The sequence below is a fragment of the Camellia sinensis genome, chromosome 9 (assembly GCF_055761805.1).
Source record: "Camellia sinensis isolate YWXY chromosome 9, ASM5576180v1, whole genome shotgun sequence".
NCBI classification, from domain to species: domain Eukaryota; kingdom Viridiplantae; phylum Streptophyta; class Magnoliopsida; order Ericales; family Theaceae; genus Camellia; species Camellia sinensis.
Window position 1 is genome coordinate 89,571,921 of NC_138969.1, and position 13,389 is coordinate 89,585,309.

At 35.3% G+C, this 13,389-nt stretch overlaps 1 protein-coding gene across 1 annotated transcript; it reads right to left on the reverse strand.

Moving 5' to 3' along the window:
• Positions 1-959: 959 nt before the first annotated feature.
• On the reverse strand, positions 960-7,342 carry LOC114296146 (pyruvate dehydrogenase E1 component subunit beta-3, chloroplastic). The gene is made up of 4 exons (XM_028240433.2): positions 7,002-7,342; positions 6,802-6,905; positions 6,655-6,698; positions 960-2,227 (listed from the first exon to the last, which is right to left on the reverse strand). The coding sequence occupies exons 1-4, from the start codon at positions 7,102-7,104 to the stop codon at positions 1,255-1,257; spliced, it is 1,224 nt and encodes a 407-aa protein (XP_028096234.1). The 5' UTR covers positions 7,105-7,342; the 3' UTR covers positions 960-1,254.
• Between the last annotated feature and the right edge of the window lie 6,047 nt (positions 7,343-13,389).

The window sequence follows — 13,389 nt, forward strand, 5'->3', positions numbered from 1 at the left end:
AGATCATTTCATTCTATTTTTATTCAAGAAAAATAAAAAGTACAATCTAAAGATCTTTTTTTTTCTTTCTTTGTTATATATATATATAATACACTACCCATTGTACCCAACACAATTCCACCATTAACAGCCGCCACCACCTCCTCTACCACAACTACTAACATCACCACCCCTACCATTATAACTTCCACCACCATCACTACAATCATTCCATCTCCACCTCCGCCTCCATCTCCACCTCCACCTCCACCTCCACCTCTGTTATTAAGAAAAGAATTTAATAAAATAAACAGGTTAGTTGAGTTAATTTGTCTAATTCGTTCTCTATTCAACCAACCAATTGAAATCTGTTTATCAAATGAGCATATCTAGATTAAATTATATTAATGCACAACTCGTTTTGATCCATACAAACCTGTCCGTTTGTCACCTCAAGATTTTTATATGTTTTGATGGTCTTTTCTTGAGTTGTTAATTTGAAATGCCCATTGTATGCGGAATTTTAAGAGAGAAATTTGGTTTCATTTTCTAAAACTATTTTAAAAATTTTAAAACAAATAAAAATTAATTTAAGAAAAATAAATATCAATTTTGTTTCTTAATTATTAAAAATTATTTTTACCTTCTTAAAAGATAATACTATATAAAAATTATAAGTGTTTTTTTTATTTATTTTATTTTTTATCAAATTAATTTTAAATTTAAAAATCTTCTTTAAACAGATTTTAAAAATCAAACCAAAGAGAGCCATAGCTGGGAAAGTATTACTGAGCAGTATGAGAAAGAATGCCTACCAGATGATCTTCAAGTTATATTGTGTTTCACTCCATTTGTTACCCCAATTTTTTGGTCAATGCAGCGAGAAGCAAAAAGGTCCAAACCAAAATTCCATGAATTAAAACAATATATGATCATTTAAGCATATTTTTGTGTATATCAGTTATCCAAATGTATCAGAATTTAGTAGGCAAAACCAGGCATCACAATTGTAATCCTCACATTTCCGATCTGTGTTTGGGTGTACATAAACAAGAATCCTAACTACCATTGAACGTGCTGAAAACAACAGACAAAAACATCTCAACTAAATAAACAATTGCAAGTTCTTTAACATCACAAAACCCCCCCAGCAAAATCTCAAAAACAACAGAAATTCAAAGCAAAGCTGCAAACCATAACTATAGCATAGATATTAGGAACACAAAGTACTATCAGATCTGCAATTTTGGCACAATTACTTTTAGCTGCTGTCCACTACCGGCAGAGCTGCTCAACTGCAGTAACAATCTGGGCTGGCTGAACCACAGTCCATTCCTCCAACGTCCCAGCATATGGCGTTGGCACATCCTGTGACGACAAACATATAACCGGGGCGTCCAAATAATCATGGAAATTCTCATTAATAGCTGCTGTCAAACTAGCCCCAATTCCACCTGTCCTCATGCATTCCTCTACAATCAGTACACGATGTGTCTTTTTCACTGAATTCCCAATTGTGTGAAGATCAAATGGTTTCAGTGACCTGATATCAATAACTTCGGGATCATACCCTTTGTTTACCAAAGTCTTTGCAGCCTGCATCACATGATACCTCATTCTAGAGTAGGTTAGGATAGTCACATGCTCCCCGGGCCTAACCATCTCTGCTTCCTCAAGATTCAATACATATTCTTCATCGGGAATCCTCTCCTTCAGATTGTAAAGCAAAACGTGCTCGAATAGTATCACAGGGTTCTCACTTCGAATGGCAGCTTTCATTAAGCCCTTGGCATTATAAGGGGTTGAGCATGCCACCATTTGGATCCCAGGGATTGATTGAAAGTAAGACTCGAGGCGTTGCGAGTGCTCAGCCCCAAGTTGTCGACCAACTCCACCAGGTCCCCGGATAACCACTGGGATTGTGAACTGTCCGCCAGATGTGTAGTGAAGCATGCCACAGTTATTGGATATCTGGTTGAAAGCTAGAAGGAGAAATCCCATGTTCATTCCTTCAACGATTGGTCTAAGGCCAGTCATAGCAGCTCCAATGGCCATGCCTGTGAAAGAGTTCTCGGCAATGGGGGTGTCGAGAACCCTGAGATCACCGTACTTATTGGCCAGGTCTTTTGTCACCTTGTATGACCCTCCATAATGACCAACATCTTCACCCATTACGCACACCCGGGGATCTCTCTCCATTTCTTCCTCCAGGCCTTCACGAAGGGCTTCAAAAAGTAAAAGTTCATGCCTGAGGATGGAAGGTTAATTTCTCAACTGTATTATCAACAAACAAACCATAGCAACAACAAATATTAATGCAGAAAGATGGGATTTAATTCAGTGCCATTAATTTGGCTCTCTTTACCCATGTGCACGTGTTAAGTGAACGTAACATGGTATTTATAGCATTTATCCTCAAGTAGATTTGAATGCAAAGACAATGCAGAGATATGACATGCATTTGATAGTAACAATGCAGCATATTCTATTTATAATAGAGCTAATTGTACAAAAAAGGTAACTGCCAAACTCAAAGTCATAATATGCAATTATTATTCACAAACATTATTTACATGTGAGCTTCAAAGCACATTACCTTTTGGAAGAAATGTACAACAACAAATCCCACAAGGAAGCACACCCATGACCCATTTCATTTTAAAACAGAAATAGTATTACCCAGAAATAAGCACCTCACAGTTTTCATTTAAATAAAATCAAGCATCATTATGACTGCTGGCAAGAACCTCAAATCTGCCCACGTCCACGGGCAGAGAGAAAACCTCAATTGACACAAAATAGTAGAGATTACAAATATGAGACCAAAAACCTGACACCAATACTCATACCTTGAAACAATCCCGTTTCGGAATAATTTCTAGTTTCCCCTGCACTCACTAATATGTTTCATCTCCCTCTACATCTCTACAAACAAACCCTCTGGATCTGTTTAATACTATAATTTCTACAATTCTCCAATTTATAGGCAAATCCCATAAATCCTAGCTACCCTTAGTGGGTACTGGATCCACAACCTAACCCAAACACATGTACAAGGTCAATAACTATATGGGCCTACAAAATACAATATACAAACCTAACAATCTCCACATTGTCTTAAATTTTACAAACCATCTTGAAGATAATCGATATTGATGTCAATTCTACCGCTTGTCAGCAATCTACCACACAAACCTGCACAGTCCGCACTTCCAACCAAGGTGGCTACGCACACTCATCCAGGAGAATGCTCCGCATGCTTGATCTCAACTGGACAGATTATTCCTACAAAAACTCCCATGTAAAAGGGACTCGCTTTTCCTTAGATGTGGATCATCTCATTATATCAACCGTCTCAATCTATGTTTGATGCTTTCTTGTGAAGTTCGACAACTTTTGCTCTCTTCTGGTCATAGTCTTGCACACTTTCTTATCCAGACACCTACTCTCCTGTATTTCTATGTCATTTCTGAATATCCAAACACCAATGAATCCACAACGCCTAAAAGCCGTAGAACACCTTCTCCTTGAATTTCAGAAAATGAAAATTTAGCAGAATTAGGTGGAATTTTTTGTCACCTCGACATGTCACACACCACACCGGATCATGCCCCTTGTTAAGCCAAACTCACCAACCTTTTGACTTTTCTCCTATATTCTATTCACAACCAGAACAAAAAATCACTTATTATTTTACCTTTGTCACAACTTCACAAAAGAACAAGCCCACTACTTTAATTTGTGCTGCTCCATTCACCGACAATGCCATGTGTTGGCTCCTGTTACTAAAGGCAAGAAGCAATTGCGAACTCTTTTTCTTTTTATTAATATTTTCTTGGGAGTCAAAATCCCTAATCTATTTGAATGAAGTCAAGATTTTTTTTCCTTGTCCTCTAATCATGACTCTGCTACCTCGACTTTGATACGATTTGTGCATGCAGAAGCTCTTATACCAATTGTTCAGTTACGAATCCTTCACACCATGTGGAAGCAAACCCATGATCCAAAAATAAAAACGTAAAAAAATTATATGGTTTAGAACAAAATTTCCTATGTGTACAGACAAGGTAAATCAATCAACTATAAAAAGTAGAGATTACAAATATGAGACAAAAAACACCCAAAAAAAGATCCATCATTACTACTTGATCCTGGACACAATCTCCACTTGCAACTCATTCTCGGTGTCCATGAGCCTTGAAGCCACGCCATTTCCTCGCTCAATGCTATTTTTCTGTCTCCTCTACATCTCGACAAAATCGCTTAATCTCATTAATCCTATAATTTCTACAAGTCTACAAACTCCAAAAATCCTAATTCCCATACAGTTAGGATTAACCCACACAAGATGAATCATTTAATCAGTTTCAGACCTCAAAAACAATCCCAAACATATGTACATGCCATATAATTGTATAGGCCTACAAAATGACACACACATCCACCAAGTACTAGAATTAAAATAAGATTCCTAACATATTTGTTATCCAACAGAACGCATTTGCTCTTTAAAGAAGAAGAAATGACTTCCTAGCCTACCTGAACACGAGCACCCAATCTAAATGGCTCCTAAGGAAATTGTATTTTATGGGTCTAACAAGAATAAATGATGCCAAAAATAACACTATGAACCAATGTTACTAGAAAACACTAATATCCTAGTAATTTTCATTTTGGAACTCACATTCCACAACATAACACAATTTTGTACCAAACAATGAATTTATCAATCCAATTTTTTTTACCTATTTGTTTTCTTAGCATTTTTCCTTAAGCTGTAGAAGAGATGAATTGGATATATTGAATAAAATCTACAGTAAAGAGTTTTGGCAAGACAAAATGTAATAAACAAGTCATAGTGTCCTAAAAATGTGTTTCTACATGACTAATTTAAAGAATAATAGATTGTGTTAAATTGGATACCTAATTGTTAACAAAAGAATGCCCTGACTATTTGAAGTGCCTTAACAAATACCAATAATGTGATCTATAGAAGCCTACCCCTAATGTATCACATTTTACAGCACATGGTTTCCCATGTTCTCATTCCCGTTCCTGTTCCTTATACTAGAATATTCTGCATTCCAGGTAACTTTGCTTTGAACTACGCAAGCAAGATTGGCAATTAAAAGGAATACAAATTAGGATAGAAACATTGATAAGTTAGTTAACTTATGCATATTCTAGACTTTTTGCAAATGTACTTTTTTTTTTTTCTCTTTTTTACGAAAAAGAAAAGCAACCCCACCATTGCAGGATGCTAAGAAGGGTAGACCTAGAAGCACGAACATGTGATACAAATCAGATATGGACAAAACAAGTTAACAAAAACTACAGGACATGATACATGTGGGAGAGGCACAAAAAAGAAAAAACAAAAAAAGTTTTATATATTTATTATATGTCATATCATATATAATAATATTTCAGTCAAAGATAATAAATAAATAAAAAAAAAACACTAATTCCTAAGGTTTAAAGAGAAGGGATTAATAGTTATAAATCTACACTGTGTTTCTATTATCATTGTAATCTAACTTATTTTATTCAAATTTATAATGTGTTTCATGTGTCTAAGCGATGAACAAGTGTGTAACCAAGCATTCGGCTTATGTTCAGGTCTAAAGAAATTAAAATATAATAGGACATGTTTGGACAAGTGTTTGACAAGTGTCAAGAACTGTATGATGAGTTACAGTGTCCAACATGTGTTTGACATGGACGCGCCACCTTCTTAAATGTGTCCATGCTTCTTACTTCTAAGAGTAGACTGGTAAAGATCTAACATTTAGCATTATGTGCACAAAGTGCCTTTCAAAGTCAAAGGTGCATTCTGATGCTCGAAAACCAATCTTTTTACCATCATACAAAGCAACTGCCTTCGAAATATAATATGTAATATTTCTTGCAGTCCAAATATAAATATATAAGAATCTGACTTAACCCTGTCAAAAACCCTGAAAGGTACTTTCCATTTCAAACAGAGACAACTAAATGACCATATAGAGCCGCAAAGCATAGCTCTAATTGCATATAGTCACAATAAAATTAATTCAGCTTGATGATCTAGGTAGTTTAAGTAACCACAGTACGTCTCAGTTAGGGTAAAGAATTTTGTTATTGAACTTAAAATTTTACCGTTGCCAAAATCAATAAAATAATAAAAAAAAAAGTTCAACTAAAATTTCACTAATTTCACTGACACCCTAATTGGTTACTAAGGACTTAATGGGCACAAGGGGCAAGAATTCAAACTACACTTTTAATTGATTTGATCACTACAAAATGAAAAATAGGGTCCGGCTAACCATGATTTGCAAGGTCATTTGTTAAAGTTGCACATTCTTTTTTCTGTTTTTACATACTCCCTAATAGAGATTATTCTCAAGTGATTAACCAGATCCACTATGAACCATCATTTAGGTTTTCATGGATTTGGGTAGTGATTTGGAAAAGAAAAAGGAAAATGTAGGTCAAATATGAATCAAATATTGCTACATTTCACATACCCTTTCCCTTTTCAAATCTTTTCCAAAATCCGTAAATTAAACACAAGCTTAGAGAAGCAGTATCTTATAACAAAATGGATGAATAGATGAAGGTAAGATAAACATTTTGAACTAAACAGCAAGAATTAATCAAAAACTGCGTATACACAAAAGAAATTGAGCATACCCAGGTTTGGATGCCGTTGAAGGCGTTGAACTATCAGCTTTTGTCTGACAAATTCACACAAAATCAAAGTTAAGTTCCATTAGACATCGATATAATGAATGTTTATCTATGCAATATACAAGAGAGAGAGAGAGAGAGAGAGATTACTGCAACTGCATTTGTAATCAATTGATCAGCTTTGCGATGTCTGGGATTTGAACCAAACTTCAATCTCCCATCGGATCTTACAACGAAAAAACTTGATTTCCTCTCTGAAACAAATCAAAACACAAAATCAAAACAATAAATTTACAGAATTGAAAGCCAATTGAATCAAGAATGGGTCCAAAACAAGCCAGAAATGAAACCTAAGAGCGATATGCGAGACGAGAACAGCAATCTTTTGGAATCGAAAGCATTGGTAGACGAGAGCGCTGTCGCAGCTCCGATTCCTTGAAAAACCACAGCCATTCGATTCAAACAAATACTCTGTTTTGTTTTCTGTTTCAAAAATGTATGGATAGGAAGCTAATGGACAATGAGTTGAAACTTTTATAAACAATTAGAACCTAGAGAGAGAAAATTGTGTGTTTTTAGAGAGAGAAAGAGGACGGAGAGATTGAGGAAGAGAGATGGCCTAGTTCATGCTTTTAGAGAGAGAGAGTACTTCGATTTCATCGTCAAGCTGTGTACAAGTGTTCCTCACCACATGATTCTTGTACACATCACAGAAACACGCCACGTGTGGAATAGAGGGTAATAACGTCATTTCAATTTTGTCAAAAATACACAATTGTCCCCACATTTGATCAATTTTGGAAGGTTGATATCATGATTTGATTGAGTACAGCAAGGTGAGGATGCACACAATTGTAACTTTTGGAGTAAAGAGAGGCCACGTTGGCGTCTCCTTCCTGTGACAGTTGCGTTGGTGACCCACCTGGCCTAACCCTAACAAACAGCTCGTTAATGCCTTTCTTAGGGGTACAATCTGCTACAACATCAGTACAAGCCTATTGTGCGGACTAATTATCGTGTTTTCAGTAATTTTGTATTCGCAGTATGCTTAATCAATAGCATGGTCTAACAATTACATAGATTTAAAAATAAAAATAAAAATAAAAATAAATAGTGAAAAAATCTATATAATAAAGTAAGAGGGTTTTTAAATCTTCAATATATTTTTGTCTTATTAGAATATTTGGACGGTTCAAATTTATTCAAATTACAAAACAACTGTTGTGATGTATCCTACGTGTACATTTTCTATTTTCTTTTTTTTTCTTTTATTTTTTCTCACCCATTTTTTCATGATCCCACCTTCCTCATTTTCTTTTTATTTTTTTATTTCCTCCCCTTTTTTTATTTTTCTCCCTATTTATATATTTATTTCTCTTTTTTATTTACACTATGCCTTTAAGTACATAAAAAAAAATAAATAAATAATAATATATTATTAGATGGGCACACAACCACATGTCATATGATAATTTATGTCCTGCATGGCATTAAAAATAATAAAAATAAACAGTACTGACCTCCCTGAATATTATTAAAATTACAATTAACCCCATGACTACTGAAAAATGTCACACCTCCTTCGAAAAGCATCTCCAGCCCAATGATTTTGATTAGAGGATCAAAATTATTTTTTTATTCAAAAAGTGATGTAGAATTTATTATTATTCATCTAAACTCTAATCACAAATTTTTTTATTTTATTCTCTAACTATTTCCCTCCCAAATTACTATCAATTTTCCTTACCCATCCTTCTATGAAAACAGAACCCAAAAGTCCAACTCTTCTTAGTCTATGTGATTGATCATTCTTCAAAATATTTCCCTCCAAAATTACCATCAATTTTCCTTCTGTCAATTTCCTTACCTATCCTTCTATAAAAACAGAACCTAGCAACCTAGCTCTTCTTAGTCTCTGTGATTGATCATTTGAAAAATGAGTTTTACAACAAATTTTTCTAACACATCGATTTTGAATTTGGATGTAAAGGAAGAATGGCAGCATGGAAAGAAGATGATATATTACTTTATTTATATGCCTCCAACAACACAATCATAGCTCAATATCTTGAAGAAAATGATCAACTTATATGTAAAGGCTCGGTTTACGGACATGCGGCGAGAGATTGCAAGAGGGAAGAAGGTCATGCTTATGGGAAGATGGTTAAAAGTTGATTTTTTTAGTTTTTTTGATTTTTTTTTGAAAAAACGTATAAAAAAATGAGAAATGATGTGACGTAAAATGAGTTAAAAGTTGAAAGATGGCTTTCAACCATCTTCTCAAAATGACTACTTCACAGAGAACCCTACCTATGGGGAAAGTTTATTTCGTAGAAGATTTCGATGCATAGAAGTTTATACTTACAAATTGTTGATGCTGTGAAAGGTCACAATGATTTCTTTGTACAGAATAGGGATGGTCTTGGTAGGCTTGAATTGTCTACTGTACAAAAAGTAACAAGTACATTTTGAATTTTGGCATATGAAACGGCGATTGATTCTACTAATGAATATATACCAATCGGTGAGGGTACTGCCATTCTATATATTAAAAAGTTTTGTCGAGCAATTGTTGAGATACGTTAAATATATTTAATATTAGACGCATTTCAAAGGTATGATTTTAATTTTTTTTTTAATAATATCAAATTTAAATGTACATATTAAAAATTATTTGTATTTTGTAATATATTTTCAAAACTACAAAAGCATATGTCTGTATATAAATTTGCAAGAAAAAAAATCTTGAGGACAAAGTTGGTATTTAAGAAAAATGAGTTGTGTTTTAAAGGTCCTCCTTTATTTTTCATCCTCCCTTTATGTTTGGAGGATCTACTCATCCTCCTCTCAAATGAAGATGGATTTAGAGGATGGATAGAAAGTGAAAATCTTTCAAATATGAAAATCTTGGAACCAAATCAAATTGAACCAGTAAAACGTAGTTTGGTTCACTTTGGAATCATGATTTTTTAAAACCTTGTTACCATTCACAACATAATCACAAAATATTACTCACGATTTTCTCAAATATCAAATAATATGTCATTATTTAACAAATAAGAATAGTTTAGATAATTGTTTAGAATTACTTTTACTACTATATAGGAACACACTTGCAAGTACAAGATTAAGAACTTATGTATAAAAACAAGAAACTAATAACGTATTTGAGTGTTTATGATAAATAACAAATTATACTTCTATGAATATATAAATGGTTTGGTTCAATTTTAAACCGGAATTGAAACTATAAAATCACAAATCGAACCATGAAGAATGGTTCACCTATTTCAAGAATCAGGATCGAATCGTTCATTAAAAAAAATCAAACCAAATCATGCAGTTCGGTGTGAATTGGACCAATTTGCAATTTTTCAATATTTTTTTTAACCTTATTGATTGTCAATTGAAATTTTTGCCAAAACAATTGCCAGAAAAGTTGACAGAATGGTTGTTAAAAATTTTCTGAACTAGTCATCGGCACAAGCTGTGAGTGATGGTCAATGGTTGATAATAGTGTATGAGAGTAGAAAGAGACAAAATAAACCAAACATGTTATTATTTTGCTTGCATTAGGAGACTATAACAACATAAAGATAAAAATGGAATAAAATGTCATTTAAGGCTCTAAATGCACTCTAAAATTTAGGTTGGACACCATAATTGTCATTTTTTTTAATACATTTTTGCCCTTTAATAAAATTACTAAAATCCTAACTCTAGCAGCCATCCAACCATATATTTTGTAATGCACCAATTTCTATAGATCCGACAACATTTGTATCAGTATTCATCCATTAATTTGAAATCCATTCAACTATGCATGCGAAAAGTCTCATAGGAAGCGACCCCACTTCTACATCCACATAGGTGATTTCCATCAAGTGTACACTACAATTGAACGCACCACCTAATCAATTAGGCTATGGAACCATTAAGAGTAATACTCAACCTCGCGCATTGCAGTTTTCACTATCAATACAATAGGGATAGACTATCAAAATTGTATGGGTTACCTTAGGCGGAAAAACACCCACACAGTAAGATCCGAAAGCTTGAATTACAAGCCCTTCTTATTGCAAACTCCACGTCAGTAGAGAGGCTACTACAGTCTCCCTTATGGAACACACACTCCAAATTCCAAGTTACAAAAATGGTGACCTTGAAGAGATGAAGAGAGAGAGAAACAAGTTTTCAGTGATCTCTTACGGGTAAACTACCACACAATGCACATATATTTCTTTTCTCTATCTGATATATAGAGATGTGTAGATAGAGATCCACACTCAATAAAACTCTTTTATAGATAATTAAATAATTATCTTCTCATATAATTCAAATAACTAAAGATAATACAACAATTATCTTACTATTATTATTATTATTATATGATAATAATCTTGTAACCTATGTAGACGCTCTATGGGTTATGAATCGGGTCTAATTCCCAACATCTCCTACTCGTCCACATCTGGTATCATTTCTCAATCTCTCATTCAATCCACTTCCCATATGGAAAAAATGGAGCGTACGACCTAATGAGAAAGTATAAGATAAGAGTGCTATATTATGTCACCATCAAACTAATATAGCACATCACTCAAAAAACTCGTCTATTCCCCAAATTCGTTAGATCACACCAAATCAAGTATTTTAAATCCCTCATGAGTCAACTTATAAACATGCTTGTGTAGACACCCCATTTTTGACCGACCTTAAGACTCAGACATCATCGATTGAGCGCTCGATGATAGTGTATGTTGTGCGCGTTTCGAGTTTCCTAAGTTTTCGGCCGAATGCCTTGCCTCTGGGCCTCTAAACTCTTTGTGTTTTGGCTCGGTTTGTGCACCAAGCCTTGTTTTCCCTTCCCTGGAGTGAGAGAGAGGTCTGTAGACCACCCTTTTGTGGTCATAGACCACTTTTCTCGCTTGGAGACTAGTTTCCGATTTTCGGAGTCTTCGGCCGCGCGCCTTGTCTCGGGACTGCTTAACGTTCTCCGTTTGGCGTGGTTTTTGAAACACACCTTGTTGCCTTTGCCTAGAGGGATACTGTGGTCTTGGAGACCACTTTTTGTGGTCGTAGACCACTTTTGGTGCCCGTAGACTAGTTTTCGAGGCTCCTGGCTGCGCACCTTGCCTTCCGGACTTTTGTCTTGCATGCTTTTTTGGTTTGTTTTTGGCACAAACCTTGTTTTCCTTGCTTGGAGGGTGGAATAAGAGTGGGAGACCCGTTCTTCCCCTTGGAGACCACTTTCCTTCCTGCCAGCCAGTTTTCTGGTCGGCTAATTGGTTTTCTTGGTCTTTGGACCACCAATCATGGTCGGCCACCACACCACCACCTTGATTTCAGTGTGCAGACCACCTTTCAACCATGGCCGACCACTTTCTTCCCTGGCTGGTCGGCAGCTTTCCAGCACCTTTTTGGAGATATTTTCTAGCCAGCTGTAACAGCTGGAGGGCACAAAAACCATCCTCCATACAAGTGTGGCTTTAGGCCTTAAGCTTGTTCAACAAGCTTAACCTTTGGTTCTCTATAGAAGAGAACCTCCCCCCTCTTGCCTTAGGTTCAGATTTTGGTGCTTGAGCTATGCATATCACTCTATCTCTATAATTCTCCATCTCTTTCATTTTTGTGCCTTAAAAGTGTAGTTTCTTCACACTTTTTCACACAAACACATAGTGAAACACCATCCTATTGTTGCTGAGACACTTTGAGGTTGATTTTGGAGTTTTTGGACTGGTTTGAGCTCAAAGAGGTTGCTGGAGTTGCAGCCTTGAAGTGGTTCTACAAGGGTGAGTTACTAACCCTTAAAACCCTTATTCTTGTTTAAGATTTTGGACCTATTTGCATGTTGTTTTAGGCTTGAATTTCTACTACAAAAAGTTCTAATTTTTAGTCCTTGGCATGTTTGTTTAAGGTCTTTTTGGTGTTGGGGGTGATCTACCCCCTCTTGTGCCTTGTTTGGCTTTGTTTTATACCATCACTTTAGGCCCTTGAGATCACTTTCTCTTGGCCTTTTAACCACTGAAATCTAGTGGATTTTTAGTGGTAAAACTTGTGTTTTGAGGTCTTAAATAGGAGAGGGTCATCCCATCTCCTTGTGTTTTGTATGCTTGCCTTGTATGCCTCATGTTTGAGCATGTTTGTTAAGCTTGTGTTGGCTTATTCTTAAGTTGTTTTGGGGGTTATTTTGACATGGAATATCACTATTTTGACTTGGTTTTGCCACCCCTTGCATGCCTTTTACACTTGTAGTGTAAATTTTGCAAACTAGCTTTGTGTGCCTCATGAAGTAGCATGTCTTTCTAGCATCTTTTGAGTCCATCTTTGTAGGTTTTTGGTGTTGTTTTAACATGCTTTAGATCTGTTTTGGCTTGGTTTGATGGCCTCATGCATGCTCCATGCACTTGTAGTGCATTTCCATTTACTAGCCTAATGTGTATCATGCTTTAGACCATCATTCTAACATAATTTTGGCTTAAATCTAAGAAGCTTTTGTTCATGTTTTAGCATGCTTAAGCTCTAATTTGTGTTGTTTTGGTCATGCATGCCATGCTTTGTATAGCTATAGTGCATTCTAGCTCACTAGCTTTGTGTATTGAGTCCATTAGCATGCATTGCTTGGATAATTTTCATGATTTGGCATCATTTGAAATGTGATTTCAGTCCATATAATGTTTCCATACACTCACTTTTGTCACTCTTTCAATGCTTTGAAGGGTTGGTCCTTTATGCCTT